This window comes from Scyliorhinus torazame, chromosome 19 (genome assembly GCF_047496885.1).
Source record: "Scyliorhinus torazame isolate Kashiwa2021f chromosome 19, sScyTor2.1, whole genome shotgun sequence".
NCBI lineage: Eukaryota > Metazoa > Chordata > Chondrichthyes > Carcharhiniformes > Scyliorhinidae > Scyliorhinus > Scyliorhinus torazame.
Window position 1 is genome coordinate 127,103,776 of NC_092725.1, and position 21,611 is coordinate 127,125,386.

General features: G+C 45.8%; 1 protein-coding gene across 3 annotated transcripts in view; it reads right to left on the reverse strand.

Moving 5' to 3' along the window:
• Nucleotides 1-21,611, reverse strand: part of grip1 (glutamate receptor interacting protein 1) — a 589,949-nt gene that overhangs the window by 348,408 nt on the left and 219,930 nt on the right. Inside the window, exon 1 of one of the 3 annotated variants that reach the window (XM_072485187.1) lies at nt 5,375-5,885. The exons of 1 other annotated variant lie outside the window; for it this stretch is intronic. In XM_072485187.1, the coding sequence (XP_072341288.1) occupies nt 5,375-5,507 (133 nt within the window). In that variant the 5' untranslated portion in view covers nt 5,508-5,885. Of the gene's footprint in view, nt 1-5,374; nt 5,886-21,611 lie in introns of those variants that run through there. One more of the 3 variants, XM_072485191.1, reaches the window with a different exon arrangement.

Here is a 21,611-nt window from a genome sequence, read left to right on the forward strand (position 1 = left end):
ATAGTGGTGTTGTCACTGGACTAGACATCCAGAAACCCAGGGTAATGCTCTGGGGACCTGGGTTCGGATCCCGCCACTGCAGATGGTGAAATTTGAATTCAATAAAAATCTGGAAATAAAAGTCGAATAATGACCAGGAAACCATTATCGATTGTCGTAAAAACCCATCTGGTTCACTTTAGGGAAGGAAATCTGCCATCCTTACCTGGTCTGGCTGACATGTGACTCCAGACCCACAGCAATGTGGTTGACTTTTAACTGCCCCCTAAAGGGCAATTAGGGATGGGCAATAAATGCTGGCCCAGCCAGCAATGCCCACATCCCATGAAAGAATGGAAAAAATAAATTAGCCTGGCCAATCCACGTAGCCTGCACATCTTTGGGTTGTGGGGGTGAGACCCACACAGTCACGAGAAGAATGTGCAAGCTCCACATGGACAGCGATCCGAGATCGGGATCCACGGTGCCGTGAGTCAGCAGTGCTAACCACTGCGCCACCATGCTGCCCACAAACTCACTTCTCGAAAAGGTTTTTATCACCTTGTTACAGCTAATGGAGTATTTTGTATCTGTAGCCATTATTATTTGTTCACAGGATAACTAATTTAGTTAAAGCATATGCCCACAAATAAAGAGAGATAAAACCTGCCATCGCTCACAGATTTGAATGAGATACAGTGAGAGAAGGTATGTGCATTCAAAGATGGTGTTGATTCTGCCAGTAAAATGGTTTGATTTTGTTCTGGTCTCATATATGCATCTGATCTTCTTTGAAGATGAGTTACCATGATACAGCTTTTGATGAGAGAGTTTTTTTTTTAAACTGTTCTTTGATGATGTCTAGACAACTGGAATTCTTGTGTCTGCACTGTACAGCAAAGGTTTATTATTTTATCACTGAATAATGTTTATCTGTAGTCACCCTCATGTCTACGTTTCAGTCACAACTATGAACAATTGTGCAGAAGACAGAATGAAGTTCAACTCTTCAAGGGTAGTTGGAACACAACAATTAACATTGGTCAGAAAAACAGATTGCAGGTACAAAACATAGGTAGAATCATTTGGGGGCAGGGCAATCGTTCACCTTAAGATCATAAGACATAGGAGCTGAATTAGGCCATTCGGCCCATCGAGACTGCTCCGCCAATCAATCATGTCTGATATGTTTCTCATCCCCATGCTCCTGCCTTCGCCCGGTAATAATAATAATCTTTATTAATGTCACAACTAGACTTGCATTAACACTGCAATGAAGTTACTGTGAAAATCCCCTACCCCGATCCCCTTGTTAATCATGAACCTATCTATCTCTGTCTTAAAGACATTCAGTAACTTGGCCTCCTGAGGCAATGAGTTCCACAGTTTCACTACCCTCTGGCTGGAGAAATTCCTCCTCATTTCTAAAAGATTGTCCCTTCAGTCTGAGGCTGTGTCCTTTGGTTCTAGTCTCTCCTACTACTGGAAACATCCTCTCCAAGTTCACTCTCTCCAGACTTCTCAGTATCCTGTAAGTTTCAATGAGATTCCCCTCCTCATCCTTCTAAACTCCAATGAGTACAGACCTCAACCGCTCCTCATATGACAAGCTCTTCATTCCAGGGATCATTCTTGTGAACCTCCTCTGGACCCTTTTCAATGCCAGGACATCCTTCATTAGATACGGGGTCCAAAACAGCTCAAAATACTCCAAATGGGTCCTGACCAGATTCTTACACAGCCTCAGATGTACATCCCTGTTCTTGTATTTTAGCATTCTGGCATTGTGTATCATGGGAACAAAAATGAAGCTGTTAAGAAATCTATTTACACCCAAAGAATTGCCTTCTTCACTGATCTGTAGGCTCACAATGTCTGCATTGTACAAAATAGCCATTCCTTAATATTAGCTTCTTACTGGTAAGTATAGGCAAAGAAGAGTAGTTAATGCTGGCGATTTTTATTAATACTGAACATTTGGAAAGTGATTTGGTATTGCAACCATGTCATTCAATGTGATATGAAAATAAGTACCAGCCTCCCCGAACAGGCGCCGGAATGTGGCGACTAGGGGCTTTTCACAGTAACTTCATTGAAGCCTACTCGTGACAATAAGCGATTTTCATTTTTCATTTCAAGTACTTATATAGGAATAATATGGATGCAGGGATAATAATAGTGGTCAACCACACTTCAAGAACAAGGGAAATACAGCATAGGTATTCAGGCATAAATATCTTTTCTTCAAAAAAATTCTAAATTCAGAATTCTAACAGCAAATTTAAACATATCAGGGCAATGGAATTAAAATATGGATTCTCAACTTCTAGATATATCTCCTGCAATTATCATAAAAACACAACTGGTTCACTCACGCCTTTTAGGGAGGTGGCCACCTGCCACCATTATTTGGCCTGGCCAATATGCGACTTCAAACCTATTGCAATGTGGTGAATTCTCAACTGCCCTCTTAATTGGACTGTTAAAAGGTATTCACTTGTCACCACCTTCTGAAGGAAACTGGGGATGAGCAGTAGGTGTGAACATACACCCACACCAAGTTTGGATTCTGAAACATTTTAAACACATGGAATTTTTAAAAACTCTTGTGCTAGAGCACAGCATATTTATCATATGGCATTAGCTGTCATTAAATTTTTCCTCCAAGAAATAGAGGATACATTAGAAATTTATACTGATCGAGTTCCCATAAAATAAAAACCAAAGTGACCAATTCAAATACAGAAACAATACTGGGACACATCACTGTTTTAGTGAAGCATCAAACTAAAACGCTCGCGGCCATTTCAAAGGCGCTTCCTTCATAACTATGAATAAGGGTCTTGATTGATAAGAAACAATGCAGTGGCATCTTTCGAGACTCAACAAAATGTGTCTCATTACATCACAGCACCCTGCAAATATTCCTCAATAAAGGCAGTGCTTATTCAAGGGGTGCTTTCAGAGGCAATGATGGGGTTAGGGAAGAGTGCAACGCCATAGTGCTGAACTCCTGATTCAGGATCCCCAGTTCAAAATCCAGTTTTGCTTGAAATTTGCTCTCTTACCTCCCTCCACGCAGTGAGCTTTACCAGCTGATCATTGCGAGACAAGAAACTAATAAACAGAGGCTTTGTACATATAAGTACTTATATAGGAATAATATGGATGCAGGGATAATAATAGTGGTCAACCACACTTCAAGAACAAGGGAAGTGTTCTCATCCCCCCCTACCTATTTAACTTAGTGCACATCTTATTTGGTTGGTCAAGGAGTAACACAAGCAATATTTATGGACATGTCAGTGGCCTAAACGGATTAATATTGTACTAGCTTGATCTTGGTTTCGGACAATGCTCGGCACAACATCGAGGGCCGAAGGGCCTGCTCTGTGCTGTACTGTTCTATGTTCTATGTTCTAATCATCAATATCAAATGAAGTGTGTTAATTAAGAAAATGAGGAAAAATAGCAATAAAATTACCTGCCTCATTAAAAAAGCAGGAAAACGTTTGTGTGAGCACACTATATTTTTCTCCGTCTGCATGTTGGTATTTGGAGGAAAGCAACAGCTCAACTGTATTTTATTGAAAAATTCAGGAAGAGATGATCATGATGCGGTAACTCGGCCAAATGGATAATTGTTGTCCAGATTACATACACACACACACACACCACACGAGTGAAAATTAAATAACCATACTCAACTTGCATGCTGAATTCAAAGTTTAATTTTTAAGTAAAAAGTGCACAAAATTAACATTTGTTTCACAACGATTGATTCCTTCCATTAGCGGAGATCTATATTCAAATCTTAACAGGAGGGTAAATCTGCAAGTTTGTACTGTGACTGGTTGGGCTGGCTTGAATATATATTTCACATATAATCCAAGCACAAAACACATGTCATAGTCAGTCACATCTAGGAAAAAGGCAAGACGTTAGCTACCTGTGATTACTCATTTGACAAATTACACAGCTCTATACAACCAAAATGTCCCAGGCTTTTTAAAAAGAAATTTAAAGTACCCAATTTTTTTTTTTCCCCAATCAAGGGACAATTTAGTGTGGCCAATCCACCTACCCTGCACATTTTTGGGTTGTGGGGGCGAGGCCCAAGCAGACCCGGGGAGAATGTGCAAACTCCACACGGACAGTGACCCGGGATCGAACCCAGGTCCTCGGTGCCGTGAGGCAGCAGTGCTGACCACTGTGCCAGCGTCCCCATGTCCCAGGCTTAATCTTCAGATGTGCTTTCATTTAGCTGACCTGATGATAGGTGCTCTTGTGTCAGGGGTCAGGGCTCCTGAGCTAGAGATCAGGAGGAACCCAAAAATAATCTGAGGTCCTCATCCTGAGCACTATCTGGTGATCGCTACTGGAAGGTATGGATATTTGATTCGAACAAAATGAGATTTGTCTATCATGTACTTCTTAGCACAGGGCTAAATTGCAGACCAAGGCAGGCCAGCAGCACGGGTTCAATACCCGTACCAGCCTCCCCGAACAGGCGCCGGAATGTGGCGACTAGGGGCTTTTCACAGTAACTTCATTTGAAGCCTACTTGTGACAATAAGCGATTTTCATTTCATTTAATTTCATTTCCACCCCTCCCCCACCCCACCTCCTGGTCCCATGGTCAAAATTGCCTGTCAACATTAATTAGCATGGTTCAAACATGAAAATTTGGACAGCAGCATAGTCTCACCTCAGCACGAGTCAGCAACTTCAGGGGAGACTTAAGGAATATTAGAGGGATAGAAACAGAAGCTAAAGGTCATTTAAACAAAGCCCAACAGCTAGCATCAGGGATGTAAATAAACGCTTTTGTATTAACCAAATGGGTTACTCGGAGAAATCAAATGTGTGTACTCAGCAAAATCCTCACAGCTTTTTTTTAAGTGGTTACCTCAGGCATTTCTGTCTGCTGAGAGGAGTCAAAGATCAAACTCAATAGAGTACGGAGGCAATGAGAATGATCCCTGCAGAAATGCACTGCTTAATTATTCATTCCCAACTCTGAATAATTTGTCGAGGCAAATGAGCAAGAATATCTGTTCAAATTCAAAACCAGGCCCACCTGAAACCACCTGCCAATTCAAAACTCATAAACACGTGTGTCGACGTGGAATTAGGAAACCACAATTGTGACAAAGGCATGTATTACACAGAAGTACAGGTCAGTACAACCCCAAGGGGGGTTTGCTGTACAAACCTCAACAGTACTTAATGCAGGGCAAGTGACACCAAATAGTTTTGACAACAGGATAATAAGTAATCATGTATTTCCTCGCGGCTCATTATAATGGTAGGTAGTTGCTAGGTAGGCATAGTTCAGCTGATTTTTGTTGTACAAAACAGGAGAGTAGAATAAAACATTTAGGCTGATACTTACTACGCAGTTGTTCAGAGGCATAATAATACACATCTTCATATCCCTCATGGTAATCCTCCTCTGGTCTATACTTCTTGCTTTTCCTCCTCCTTGACCTTCTCATTTGTTTCATAAGGTACAAAAATCGGTCCATGCTCACACTGTCACCTTGTCAACCTGCTCACTGCCGAGGTGTCTGACAGCAGCAGCACTCAATACAGAAGCTGCTAGAGCGTGAGTGGGCAACATAAAAATAGACTGGAGCTAGCTGCACATTGCAGCCTCTCTCAAGCTAGTGTTCAGAGCAGTTTCAAACAAAGCTGTCTTATTTCTCAGTTAAAGCCCAATAAAGGGAGGGGGGAGGGATTAAAAGGTATCAAACTAAGACTTGGGGAGAACACAAAGAAGAAGAGCCTGACATTGGCTCAAGACAGCCTAAAAGGGAGGAACAAAGTTCAAAAGAACTCCCGTGAGAGGGGGCAAGGAAGGAATCCCAGCACTTGGATTGTTCCATCCACGATCTCTCCTACTTATTTCATCACTAAGGGGGAGGGGGGGGGCGTGCATTAGTTTCCACAGACTGCACCAAAATAAAAGACGGATCAAATGTTACTCAACTTCATAATTAAGTCTCTTCATTAACCACGCGCAGTGCACAACATTACAAGATGCTGTGTAGCAGCAGCAAGAAGGCTTGATCTGCCAAACGAGGCTTTCAGTGTTACAATGGGTGAACACACACAGAGCCAGCTAAATGGTTCAATCCACTCAACACTACTCGCAGCCAAGTGTCTGTGTGTTAATTCGAGCAGGAAGGAGGAGGCTGGGCGGCTGTTTAAACTGACACGTTAACCCACTGGGCGCTTCTTATGTGTCCCACATAGTAATTTGTTGGCGATGTTCAAGGTATTTACGTTGAAACCACAGCACGTTCATCAACAGAAGACAAGACAATTAAAGAAAGTTCAGCAGACTGCGTGTTTTATTTTCCTACCCAGTTTCCAAGCAACACAACAGAGACTCAGCGAAGGACAATAGATTCTTACTGTCGGTATTGTCAGCAGTCTGGGGCTGATTGAAATCTTTTAAGGGGCGCGGCACTTCAATCTAGATAAAAGTCGATGGGTTCAACAACAAAAAACAAATCCCTTCAGGATAGCATTCATTACATATTCTTAGGTGAGTCAGGAATGAGCAAAGAATGCAAAATCAAATGCTTGTTCCTTTGCCAGTCAGCGAGTCGTCATTTGCATAGAGCCATCAGACAGTGACTTTTAGTGCAGCCTTTTGTGTTACTGACCCAGGCTCCAGTGACCAAAGCAAGCTCCGGGAAGTCTGGGATTGCAGTCAATCAAACCATTCCTCCTGAAACAAATGTTTCCCTCTTTACCCCCGGTGGCAAACAATTTCTTAAACATGGATAAGAACGGGCGGGATTCTCCGGCTGTACCCGCCCGGCGAATCCCTCCCGAGGGCAACGGACTTTCCCATTGTCCGCATCTCGCCCGTGGCGATCGTGCGACGGGTGGGGTGAAGCATCTGATGCGACCATCAATTCACGCGAAACCAAGAGTAGAAGTAAACTGTGGCTTTAATCAACTAGAACAGTGCCTGCCTGCGACTGGTCTGCTAGTGAGAGCCGCCTACAGGGCTACTGTCTTTATACTTCCCCTCAAGGGGTGGAGCCAGGGGCGGAGCCCACAAGGCACCAACATGATACATTACAGGTAATATCTTACAATAGTCCATAGGTGGAGCCCACATGGGCAATAGCATGATACAGTTATATACATGGTGAATGGTTACTGCAATACATTCACCCCAGAATCCAGCCCAACGGATACCATCTCGCCCATCCTCCCACCCCCTCAGGGCAAACTTAATCTTCTCCAAGCTCAGAAGTTCCTGTACATGTCCAGCTTCTTCCCAGCTGTTACCAGACTCCTGAACGACCCTCTTATGGACTGACCTGATTAATACTACACTCCTGTATGCTTCACCCGATGTCGGTGTCTATGTATTTACATTGTGTACCTTGTGTTGCCCTATTATGTATTTTCTTTTTATTTTATTTTCTTTTCATGTACTAAATGATCTGTTTGTGCTGCTCATAGAAAAATAATTTTCACTGTACGTCGGTACATGTGACAAGAAACAAATTCAATCCATGGCACCACCCCTGGGGATTCTGCCGATCGCCAACTCATCAGTATCCCCGTCGGGTAATCGCAGAGGCGAAGGCCACCTTTGTCTTCTTCAAAGCGAAAAGCAATCCGAATCAGGAGTTGTGAAATTATTTTAAAACAATGTTAGGAGTAGAAATATTTTTTAAAAGGCGGCACGGCGACGCAGTGGTTAGCACTGCTGCCTCATGGCGCTGAGGACCTGGGGTCGATCCCGGTCCCGGATCACTGTCCTTGTGGATTTTGCATATTCTCCCCTTGTCTGTGTGGGTTTCACCCCACAACCCAAAAAGATGTGCAGGGTAGGTGGATTGGCCCTGCTAAATTGCCCCTTAATTGGAAAAAAAGGAATTGGGTACTCTAAATTTGTATTTAAAAAAATAAATGTTCTAAAAGCTAGTTTGGAGAGATTGCACCTTAGATTTAATACCTTAGCCATAATAATGATTAGGTTACTCCCAGAGTTATTAAAACATAACCTGCACACAATTAAAAACAAGTTTAATAAACAATAATTAAATTAAATGTTCTTCCTACCATTGCGGTACTGTATTGGAAATGAAATGAATGAATGAAAATCGCTTATTGTCACAAGTAGGCTTCAAATGAAGTTACTGTGAAAAGCCCCTAGTCGCCACATTCCGGCGCCTGTTCTGGGAGGCTGGTACGGGAATTGAACCGTACTGCTGACCTGCCTTGGTCTGCTTTAAAAACCAGCTATTTAGCCCTGTGCTAAACCAGCCCCAGTTTAGAGTGGCCATGTTTTAATAATTCAGAAGTAGTAGTTCTGTAGAAATGTCATATGGACTTTTAACTCTGTTCCTCCCTGTATAGACCTGAGTTTTTCCAGCATTTTCTCTTTCTTACTTTAATTCAGTAGCCTGGATAAATAATCTGGAGATAGGGTTTCAAATCCCACCACAGCAGCTGTGAAATTTAAATTCAGTCAATTAAATAAATTGGAATCAAAAGTGTATCAGAGTAATGGTGACTACAGGATTCTTATTAAAAACCTATTTGGTTCACGAGAGGCACGCTGGCACAGTGGTTAGCCCTGCTGCCTCCCAGCTCCAGGGACCCTGTTTCAATTGAGGCCTCGGCTGACTGTCTGTGTGGAGTTTACACATTCTCCCCGTGTCTGCGTGGGTTCCCTCCAGGTGCTCCAATGTCCTCCCACAGTCAAGATGTGCACTTTAGGTGATTTGGCCATGATAAATTGCTCCTTAATGTCCAAAAGGTTAGGTGGAGTTACTGGGACAGGGTGGGGCCCTAACCCTAGGTAGGGTGCTCTTTCAGAGGGCCGGTGCAGACTCGATGGGCTGAATGGCCTCCTTCTGCACTGTAGGGATTCTATGACTAATATTCTTCTGGGAAGGAAATCCCATCATCCTTACCCTCTCTGGCCTAAGCAACTCTGGAGCACCTGCAATGTGATCAATCTGAACTGCCCTCTGAAATGTCGCTCAATTGCACAAAGCAGCTACAAAATAATTACTTTTTTTAAATTTAGAGTACCCAGTTCTTTTACTTCCAATTAAGGGGCAATTCAGCATGTCCAATCCACCCACCCTGCACATCTTTTTGGGTTGTGGGGGGTAAGACCCACGCAGACACAGTGAGAATGTACAAACAGTGACCCAGGGCCAGGATCGACCCCGGGTCCTCAGCGCCATGAGGCAGCAGTGCTAACCACTGCCTCACCGTGTTGCCCTTACAAAACAGTTATAAGAATAAAACCTGATGGGCCAACTAACATAACCCAGGTACCAGATTTGGATAAAGGCAAATTACTGCGGATGCTGGAATCTGAAATCAAAAGAGAAAATGCTGGAAAATCTCAGCAGGTCGACAGCATCTGTCAAGAGAGATGCAAAAATGCACCTTGCTCAGTCAACACTGCAATCCTCCTCATTTGTGCCAAAGTTGGGAGAACTATCCCGAAGAATAACGGAAGAGGAGTCTAGAACTAGAGGGCAAAGGTTTAAGGTGAGAGGAGAGAAATACAAAAGAGATCAGAGGGGAGATTTCTTCACACCAAGGGTGGTGAGCATCTGGAACAGGCTGCCAGGGGCAGTGGTAGAGGCAGGTACAATTTTGTCCTTTTAAAAGCAGTTAGACAGTTACTTGGGTAGGGTGGTTATAGAGGGATATGGGCAAAATGCAGGCAAGTGGGACTAGCTTAGTGATAGAAAATGGGCAGCATGGACAAGCTGGGCCGAAGGGCCTGTTTCCATGCTGTCCAGCTAATGTCCTAGATTCCTCCATCAGCATTCCTGGAAATGTCCAATGTATCCTCGAGAGGTAGTGATACAGTGGTATACAGTCAGGAAGCCTCAACTGTGCCTCCAGATACCATGAGGTTTCATAGCATCAGTCAAACACGACCAAGAAATCTCCTGCTGATATCATTTACCACTCTCCCGCAGCTAATGAATCAGTACTCCTCCATGAAGTACTGTGAAAAGTGAAACAGTTAATAGGTATGATTCAAAGGCCGTGTTGCGTCCGGTGAGGATCCGTGCGGGCCAGATAGATCGCGGGAGAGGCCCAAATTGGGAATCGCGCCGGGAGGCGAGCAGTTTGTGATCTAACTGGCCCACGCCAATTGGCGGGATCCGGATCCCACCGAGACATGACGCGAAGCTAATTGAGATAAATAAAGGGCAATCGTCATCTCATTATCAAGACGGACGTCCAATATAACAGCCTCATCTTTTCTAACTGGCTCCACAGTAAGAGTTCACATGGGCGCCGATTAATGCTGGTCTGTACAAACATGGACCAGACATCACGGCACTTGGGGGGGGGGGGGGGGGGGGGGCTCCCAGGCCAGTGGAGACCCCTGGGTGGTCAGGGACAGGACAGGGTGGTATCCTGGCTCCCTCTCTGGCACTGACAGGGTGCCAAGGGCCAGGGCCAGAGTGGGGCCATGCCCATGAAAGGAGGGATGAGGTGGGGATTTGACGGGTGGGGCAGTGAAGGGTGGGTATGAAGGGGACTCCGGAATGTTGAGTGGGGGTGTGTGGGATGTGTGAAAGGTGGGGATCCTGAACGGGGAGGGGGGTGGCGAAGGGGGCATGGGAAGGCTTGGAAAGGGGGCCTTCAGCGACCCTTTAGCAGGTGTCCCCACATGGGGTTGGAGGGGTGTAGAGCTCATAGAGTTCATAGCTTCAAAGCTCCAGAGTCCCAGGTTCGATTCCGGCTTGGGTCACTGTCTGTGCGGAGTCTGCACATCCTCCCCGTGTGTGCATGGGTTTCCTCCGGGTGCTCCAGTTTCCTCCCACAGTCCAAAGATGTGCAGGTTAGGTGGATTGGCCATGCTAAATTGCCCTTAGTGTCCAAAATTGCACTGAATGCTGGGTGGGGTTAGTGGGTTATGGGGATAGGGTGGAGGTGTTGACCTTGGGTGGGGTGCTCTTTCCACGAGCCGGTGCAGACTCAATGGGCCGAATGGCCTCCTTCTGCATTGTAAATTCAATGATAATCTATGATTAATCTAGGACAAAGGTTCGGCACAACATCGTGGGCCGAAGGGCCTGTTCTGTGCTGTATTTTTCTATGTTCTATGTTAAACCCGTCTGAAATGACATTGAGAAAAGTTTCTGTTCGATTGTGCCCAACGTTTTGAGTCCATATGAGCATACAAACGTAAAATGTTTTTTTTTGATTTTTCCAATCAAGGGGCAATCTCGTAATCCACCTACCCTGCACATCTTTGGGTTGTGGGAGTGAGGCCCATGCAGACATGGGGAGTATGTGCAAACTCTACGTGGACAGTGACCCGGGGTCCGTAACGTTGTGAGGCAGCAATGCTAACCACTGCATCACTGCTGCCCTCAAACTTGAAATTCTACCTCTGTTCCCTCTCCACAGATGCTGCCAGACTTGCTGCGCTTTTTACTTCGGATTTCCAGCATCCGCAATATTTTGCTTCATTGTTCAGATTATGACGGGGTTCGACAGAGTAGATGCTGAGAGGTTGTTTCCCCTGGCTGCGGGGCGCGGAACAGGGGGTTCTAGAACAAGAACTCGAACAGTCTCATGTGGTATGGTCCAATCATTTAGGATTCAGAGGAGGGGAAATTTTTTCACTCAAAGGGTTGTGAATCTTCGGAATACTCTAGCCTAGAAGCTGTGCCCTCATTGAATATATTTAAAGCTGAAATAGGCAGATCTTTGGTCTCTCTAAGGGATATGGAGAGCCGGTGGGAAAGTGGAATTGAAGCAAAATATCAGCCGTGGCCTCATTAAATGGTGGAACAGGCTCAATGGTCTGCTCCTGTTTTTATTTTCTTTATGCCAAACACCACTCGGAAGAACAAACAATGTGGTTGACTCTTAAATGCCTTCTGAAATTGCCGAGCAAGCCATTCAGTTTAAGAGAAATCAGGGATGGACAATAAATGCTGACCCAGCCAGTCCCACATCCCCCATGAAAGAATTTTTAAAAACTAAGGACGGCAAGGGCACCGAATGAACTCTGGTTAGGGAAGTCCAACGTCCATCACTCAGGGGGGGGCTCGGTAGCCATCACTGACTGAATTAGCCGAGTCCTGAAGCGCATATCTGCCAGATTGGACAAAAGCCTATTCCAGCTGGTACTCACCAACCTACCATTACCCATGCATCCATGTTGTGTGACATGACGACCATGAGAAATGGGATCAGTTCAGTACGGACATAGCAGCTCAAAACTGGGCGTTCATGGGGTGCTGTGGACCATCAGCAGCGGCAAAATTGTATTCCACCACAATCTGGAACTTCATGCCCGAGGTTTTCCTCACTCTACCATTACCATCAAGACCGAAGATCATCCCCCACTCAATGAGGTGTGCAGAAGGAAAGCATGCCAAGCACAGTACCTGGTGCACCTAAATAATGAAGTGAAGCTACAAAACATGATTACATGCATCACAAAACGTTGGTTTGCAGGTGCAGCAGGTAATTAAGACGGCAGTGTGCTAAACAGCTGGCTTGTAATGCAGAACAAGGCCAGTAGTGTGGGTCCAATTCCCATACCGGCCTCCCTGAACAGGCACCGGAATGTGGCGACTGGGGGCTTTTCACAGTAATTTCATTGAAGCCTACTTGTGACAATAAGCAATTATTATTATTATATCTTGGCCTCCTCTTGAGGTTCACACCAGTACAGAAAACATTCATCATCAAACTCGATTAATTCCATCAAGGAATAGCTGAGCGCAAAGGATACAGCAAAGGCTACATGACCCAACAACATCCCAACAGTAGTGCTGAAGACTTGTACTCCAGAACTCGCCATGCATCTAACCAAGGTGCTCCATATCAAAATTCAGCTACAGCATTGGGATCTATCCACCAATGTGGAAAACTGCCCACGGGTGTCCTTTTCACAAGAAGCAGGACAAATCCAATCTGGCCAATTACCATTTTATCAATCTACTCTCAATCACCAGCTAAGTGATGGAACGCATTATTGACAAAGCTGTCAAACAGCAGCGAGTCAGCAATAATCAGTTTGGGTTATGTCAGGACCACTTCACTCCAGGTCTCATTACAGCCTTGGTTCAAGCATAAACAAAAGAGTGGAGTTCCACAGGTGAGGTGAGAGTGACTGCCCTTGATAAATTGTAGCATCAAGCATACCTAGTAAAATTGATGTCTGTGGGAATCAGGGGCGGGATTCTCCCCTACCCGGCGGGGCGGGGGGTTCCGGCGTAATGGAGTGGCGGGAACCACTCCGGTGTCGGGCCGCCCCAAAGGTGCGGAAGTCTCCGCACTTTTAGGGGCCAAGCCCTCACCTTGAGGTTTCCGCTCCGCCGGCTGGCGGGAAAGGCCTTTGGCGCCACACTATCCGGCGCGGAAAGGTCTTCGCCGGGTGACGCATGCACGGGAGCATCAGCGGCTGCTGACGTCATCCCCGCGCATGCGCAGGGGAGGGGGTCTCTTCCGCCTCCGCCATAGTGAAGACCATGGCGAAGGCGGAAGAAAAAGATTGCCCCCACGGCACAGGCCCGCCCGCGGATCGGTGGGCCCCGATCGCGGGCCAGGCCACCGTGGGGGCACCTCCTGGGGCCAGATCGCCCCGCGCCCCCACCCCCCCCCCCCCCCAGGACCCCGGAGCCTGCCCGCGCCGCCTTATCCCACCGTTCAAAAAGTGGTTTAATCCACGCCAGCAGGAGAGGGTTGACAGCGGCGGGACTTCGGCCTATTGCGGGCCGGAGAGTCGCCGGGGGTGGGCCCACCGACCGGCGCAGCGCGATTCCCGCCCCCGCCGAATCTCTGGTGGCAGAGAATTCGGGACACGGCGGGGGCGGGATTCACGCCAGCCCCCGGCGATTCTCCGACCCTGTGGGGGGTCGGAGAATCGCGCCCCAGGGCTGAAGAACCTTCAATGACTACAATCATTCCGAGCACAAAGGTTGTGGCTGTTGGAGTTGAATCATCTCAGTCCCAGAAGGAATTCTTCTGGACAGTCTGAACATCTTCAGCTGCTTTGTGAATGTCCTTCACTCCATCAAATGATCAGAAATGGGGATGTTCATTGATGATTGCACAGTCTCGGTCCATTTGCAGTTCTTCAGATAATGAAGTCATTATGTGCCTGCATATAGCAAGACCTGGACAACAATCAGACTTTGGCAGACAAGAGACAAATAACTTCAAGCACACAGGTGTCAGGCGATGACCATCTACAACAAGAGAACATTTAACCTTCTCCCCTTGATATTCACTGGCATTAGCATTGGTGAATCCCCAATCGTCACTGATCAGAGACCCATCTGGATCAATCCCAAACATTTAGGCTACAAGAGCAGGTGACGGACTAGGAATCCTACAGCGAGTAACCCATGTCCTGACTCCCCAAAGCCTGTCTATGAGCTACAAGGCACAAGTCAGGAGCGTGATGGAATACTCCCCAGTTACTCAGATGAGTGGTGTTCCAACAACACTCAAAAAGCTTGACACCAACCAGGACAAAGCAACCCACCTGGTTTCTCCCCATCCACGTCCTTAAAGTTTCCCTCCCTCCACTACTGGCACACTGTGACCACAGTGTCGACAAGATTCAGGGCAACAAGTCACAAAGGTGATGTGCCAGCACCGCCCATGCCTGCAAACTCTACCATTTAGAATGACAAGGGCATCAGTTGCATGGGAACACCGCTACCTCCAAGTTACACATCATCCCGACACCACTGCCACCAGTTTAAAATCCTGGAACTCCCTGTCTAACAGCACAACAGAATGACCTGCATCACAGAATGCAGGAAGGTAGCTTCCTACCACCTTGGAAAGCAATTAACAATGGGCAGTAACTGCTGGCCTTGGCAACGATGCCAAAATACAATGAATGGGTAAATAAAATTTACAAAGAACATAATGTGTTATCTACAGCAATGAGACTATCATACTTCTCAGAAAGGTGCTATGTGTTTAGTGAAATATAATTTTCAACATGTTGACTTGAGCAAAGACAATCCATCCTTTTCAGTGTTTAAACGATTGCTATAAATCTACAAGTAAAACCAAGTAGCACTTCTAAGTTTCATTTCACGCTCGGTGAGCAAACATTAACTAACTACTGGCATTGTCAATCTCTATCTTTTTTGTCTGAAATCGGAGGCAATATTATGCTTTTGACCTTGAATTTTCAGATGGATGGCCTGGTTACTTTTACAAATGGCAAGAGATTCCAGTTCAGTCCGGTCCGTCTTGACTAGCTTTTGTTCCAAAGGCATTTCTATTCCTTTCTGAAGCGACGACACGGTTGTTCGACTTACACAAGCTATATTTTTAAATAAACTGCTTCATGACTTGTGCTGATAACGGCAGATTCCTGTGCCGAAGATTTTCCAAGCAAGCCTGTTGATCTATTTCCACGACTGAAATAATTGTTAAACAATTACAATCGTTCCATTGATTGAAAGGACATTTCCGTTTAGTAAAACGATAAAAACGAATGGTACCGCATAGTTATTAAACCTCTTTGGGGTAGCGTTTTGTGAGGTTAAGACATGTCAGCCAAAATTCAAGGCATGTCGCCTTCCCCCAAAACAATTCTTTGCATTTAATACGACAGTTTCATGTAGATAACTTTTCCGTGGTGAATTACATAAAGGTGGATGAATAAATGGTGCCAAGGCGATGGGGAAATCAGGACAGGATGAACAGAGCATGGTTAAACATGTGCATTTATGGGCGGCACGGTAGCACAGTAGTTAGCACTGTTGCTTCACAGCGCCAGAGTCCCAGGTTCGGTTCCCGGCTTGGCGCACTGTATGCGCGGAGTCTGCACATTCTCCCTGTGTCTGTGTGGGTTTCCTCCGGGTGCTCCGGTTTCCTTCCACAAGTCCTGAAAGACGTGCTTGTTAGGTAATTTGGATATTCTGAAGTCTCCCTCTGTGTACCCGAACAGGTGCCGGAATGTGGCGACTAGGGACTTTGCACAGTAACTTCATTGCAGTGTTAATGTAAGCCTACTTGTGACAATAAAGATTATTATTATTTGCAGCAGGATAGGGCAGTCAAAGGAATGGAGTTCAGGGAGAAGTTTTGTAGCATTGGAGTTGGTTACAGCGGAAGCGAAGAATGTTCCTTAAGTGATTTAAACACAAGGAATGAGAATTTTACATTGCGAGGCATTGGGGTACCAAGAAGCAACGCAAGTCAGGGAGGACAGACGTAATGGGAGAGCAGGACCTTCTGCAGAGTTAGATACGAGAAGCAGAATTCTGGATGAGCTAATGTTTATGGAAAGAAGATGCTGCGATTTCTGTCCTATAAATCCAAGTCTGTCTTGCTGTCCCTTCGTCTATCAATGTCATTGCAATCAAGTTGAATTATAACAGTAACCCAGGTTCTCTACCCTGTAGTGTTTTCCTCCCCTCTCGCTGCAGGAAAGTACCTTATATACCCCCCCAAAAAGCAAGCCAAAATCAGGATCAAACCACACAAAGAATTGGGAGAACAAATTTCCATCCAATCATCTCATGAACAACACTACTGATGCACCAATACACTCCTCACTGGATCATTTTAATTTTAATTTATATTTATGTTCTGCAGTCATCTTTTTAAAAATCAGTACTAGATACACAGCAATGGTTTTCATTTTCAATACAAATATTTAATCTATATTTGCAATAAGTAAACTTATTAATTTTGCAAAATATAAAGATAAACCGTCCTGTAATAAAACCCTGGGATTATATTAAATTTCACAGTAAATGGATATGAAATTTGCTGCTAGATCGAAAGCAGAACGTACAGGTCAGTGCTTGTTTATAAGACTGGAAGAAAGTTTGCAGTGGTATTCCCCTGGGTTCAGTGTTAGGCTACAGCACCTCTTGATATATATGCTTTAATTCCAGGGAATAACATAGAACATCCAGCACAGAAACAGACTATTCAGCCAAGCCATTCCAAGCTGACATTTATAGAATCATAGAATTTACAGTGCAGAAGGAGGCCATTCAGCCCATTGAGTCTGCACCGGCTCTTGGAAAGAGCACCCTACCTAAACCCACACCTCCACCCTATCCCCATAATCCAGTAACTCCACCCAACCTTTTTGGACACTAAGGGCAATTTAGCATGGCCAATCCACCTAACCTGCACATCTTTGGACTGTGGGAGGAAACCGGAGCACCCGGAGGAAACCCACGCAGACACGGGGAGAGCGTGCAGACTCCGCACAGACAGTGACCCAAGCCGGGAATCGAACCTGGGACCCTGGAGCTGTGAAGGAACTGTGCTAACTACTGTGCTACCCTGCTGCCCACTTAATAAGGGCATTTAGCTTCACTCAAGTCCCTTCCCATCGTTTCCCGTCGGACTATCAGCATAAACGGTTCCCACCCCCCCACCACCCCCACACAACCCCACCTCCCACTAAGTGCATCCATAATTTTCACCTCAACCACTCTCTGAGGTAGTAAGTTCCACATTCTCACCAGTCTCCAGGTTACAAAATTACCTCTGAATTCTCTATTTAATTTCTTGATGGCTCGCTTATGTTGATAGGCCAGGATTCTACGTTACAAGTCCGACCCAATACCGCTGACAGCGAGGACGGAGAATTTGGTGCTCAGCCAAATCTCCCATTCACTGCAGCGAGACCAGAGAATCCCGCTGCAGTGAATGGATGGAGAATCCTGCCAGTGTGAACGGACGGTGAACGCCAGTCCTAGTTTTGTCACTCCCCATACGTGGAAACATTCTTTGTCAAAAATCCTCATAACCTCGTCTAGATGACCACTCAGTTTCCTCTGTTCAATATAAGAGAGACCCTCCCTGTTCACACCTTCCTGATAGATATCACCTCACACTTCTCCTATCCTCCTTGAAAGATTTCCTGCACCCTTTCTAGTGCCTGCATTTATTTTTTATAACATAGTGGCTAGAATTCTCCACAATTCTCTGGATGTGGCTTAAACAAGATTCAATGTGATTTTGCGTAAGAAAAAGTGTCATTAAAACACTTGAAGATGAGATAACTAGCATGCAGGTACAGCAGGTAATCAAGAAAACGAATGGAATGTTGGCATTTATGACTAAAGGATTGGAGAATAAAGGTAAGGAAGTGTGTTGCAACTATACAAGGCATTGGTGAGACCACACCTGGAGAATTGTGCACAGTTTCAGTCCCCTTATTTGAGGAAAGATGTAGTGGCATTGTAGGCAGTTCAGAGAAGGTTCACTAGATTAATTCCAGAGATGAAGGGTTTGTTGTATGAAGAGAGATTGAGCAGTTTAGACCTATACTCTCTTGAGTTTAGAAGAATGAGGGAAGATCAAATTGAGGTATATAGAGCGCAATTCTCCCATTGGGAGACTAAGTCCCGACGCCGGAGTGAAAACCGGAGTGTTTCACTCCGGCGTTGGAGGCTACTCCCAGCCCCCTATTCTCCCGCCCCCGGGGGCTAGGAGTGGCGTCGCATCATTTACGCGCGCCGGGCCTTGGCGCCGTGTAAAAGCGGCGCCGCGTAAATGACGTTACCCGCGCATGCGCGGTTGCCGTCCTCCCCGAGGCCGCCCCGCAAGAAGATGTCGGATGGATCTTGCGGTGCGGTGGAGGAAAGGAGGTCCTCCTTCAGAGAGGCCGCCCGCCGATCGGTGGGCACCGATCACGGGCCAGACCCCTTTTGAGGCCTTTGGAGGAACACCCCCCCCCACAGGCCGCCCCCCCCCCCCCAGCGTTCCCGTGCTGTTCCCGCCGGCAGCAACCAGGTGTGGTCGGCGCCGGCGGGAAGCCGTCGTGTTGGGCAGGCCGCTCGGCCCACCCGGGCCGGAGAATCGCCGCTCGCCCGTTACAAACGGCGAGCGGCGTTTCTCCCAGCGGCCAGCCGTGATTCTCGCCGCGCCGGTTTGGCGGGGGGGGGGGGGAGAATCGCATGCGGGTGCCGGGGCGGCGTGGCGGGACTCGCGCGGCGCCCCGGCGATTCTCCCACCCGGCGTGGGGGGGGGGGAGAATTCCGCCCATAAACTGATAAAAGGTATGGATAAAGTAGACGTGGAGCAGGTGCTTCCTCTTGTGGGACATTCTAGAACGAGACGCCATAGTCTCAGGGTAAGAGGTAGCAAATTTATAACGGAGTTGAGGAGAAACTACTTCTCCCAAAGGGATGTGAATCTGTGGAATTCGCGACCCCAGAGTGTGGTGGATGCTGGGACAGTGAGTAAATTTAAGGCAGAGTTAGATTTTTAATTGGGTTGAAGGGGTATGGACAACGGGCAGAATGGTGGAGAGAAGACCATGATCATATTGAATGACGGAGCAGATTCGAGAGGGTAAATAGCCTGCTCCTGCTCCTAGTTCTGATGTACTAAGAATGAACTACTCTGTCTGATTTCACCATCCAGCTCTTGGACTGTAGCCTGTAGGTAACAGCCCCTCAAGCACAAATCTGGTGATCTTGATTAACAAGGGCATTTCTTGATTAATATGGAGATCAGGGATCATGGGGAGAAGGCAGGAGACTGGGGATGAGGAACGTATCAGCCATGATCCTATGGCGGAGCAGACTCGATGGGGCAAATGGCCTAATTCTGCTCCTATGTTGTATGGTCTGATGGGGACAAAGTAGCTTTCTAAAAAGGTCCATGTACTAACGACTTGACTTCATTTTATTATGAGCCATCCTTAGTTTTGCTGAACCTCCCAAAAACTAAAAGGATACACCGAGGGAAATCTAAAGAGCTTGATAAAGAATTTAACTGTGCATTGGGTCACGCTTCGCCGATGCAGCAAAGGCACCTCCTCTTTTTAAGGATGCCAATGGATTTCAGATTTTCATCGTTTGCAGCTTTCTCATTTCGTCTCGGCCAGGTCATGGAAATCTTTGTGCTGTGTTCTGAATCCAGCCGAACCTGGATAGCAAATGCTAACATTCATTTCTCACACTCATGGTTTGCAACCAGCAGTGAGAAGAATCTATTCGACTCATTTTCTGCTGACTTCAAGCCCAGGCCTGCGAGGCTAAAGGATTGTATCCCTTCCCACAGTGTCACTCAGCAACTTTCCTCTGTCGCTTACTAGTCATCTCAGTTTCCCCTTTCAGCTCCGGTCTTTCTCAGCTTCGTAAATTTGCCATTCGGTTGTGAATTGGATATCAGGTGGTGAATGGCAACAAAAGGAGAGCAGTAAAACCAATGATAAAGGAAGGAGCAGAAACGAAACGCTAATCATGCTGCAATTATAAAATGCACCTTAAAATGCTTTCAGTAATTATGAACAAACAAGTAAATTAATGTTGCACCATACCATTTCTGCCAAATAATAATTACGAATAATGAACAGTGACCTAGAGTTCTAAGAGATGGACTGGAAGAAAAGAAAATTGATCCTCTTAATTGGAATGCTAATGTCTGTCAAGTGGCACAAATTATTGATGAGGTTGTTTCAGGTGTCAAGCAGGAAGGACTTTCAGGGGATTTTGGACATGAGAAAAATCCACCCAACATTTTACGATACAGCTCCACAAATTCCAACAGGCACCAAGTTAATAAATGGAATCAGTTGCGTTCAGTCAAATTTACCATCACCGATTATTTGGAACAAACCTACTTTCCAATTCGAGGCATTTTTTTAAAAAATCATTCTACACCAACAAGGAATACCCGAAGGTGATGCTGAATCACGTCATCAATAAACCACCACCATTTTCATCAACTGCACCAAAAGACCTGGAAAAACATGTACAACTTGTATTTTAGCGACTGAACATTCCAATGCCAAATAATTGTTAAAAAGGTTATACTTTCTAAATTTCCATATTGCTGGGCACTGTCCCAAAACGGCTTAAAGAACATAGAACATACAGTACAGAAGGTGGCCATTTGGCCCATCAAGTCTGCACTGACCCACTTAAACCCTCACTTCCACCCTATCCCCGTAACCCAATAACCCCTCCTAACCTTTTTGGTCACTAAGGGCAATTTAGCATGGCCAATCTACCTAACCTGCACGTCTTTGGACTGTGGGAGGAAATCGGAGCACCCGGAGGAAACCCACACAGACACGAGGAGAACGTGCAGACTCCGCACAGACAGTGACCCAGCGGGGGATCGAACCTGGGTCCTTGGCGCTGTGAAGCCACAGTGCTATCCACTTGTGCTCCCGTTCTGCCCTAAGAGTTTCAATGTATTGGAAGGCCAAAAACTGCACGCTTTTAAAAATAAATCAGCCACCAGTGATTTGTCTTTAAAACAAGAATGGATGGGAAAAGCGCATCTATGAAATTCACAAGATCGTCGCTGCTCAGAGTAAAAATAGAATAGAGAAGGATGTCTTTGCGCTCAGCAACATACGCTTACGATTGTAATTATGTGATGGAAAATCAATACTGTTCAATGCATATTGTGAACGTAAAGTACATTTGAAAGTCGGCACAATCAATCAACAGTCCATCAACAGACTTAAATCAAAGTTCTTTTGGCACTAGCGGGGATTTGAATAATGTGATCGAAAAAGAGAACATAGTGAGGAACAAATTAAATTCCAGTTTGGTCAGTTTGAACTAGCCAACTTGAATTGAGAGCAGATTGCATGAGAGCATTGAACATCATTCTGAAATTTAGATTCAAAGTGTCAG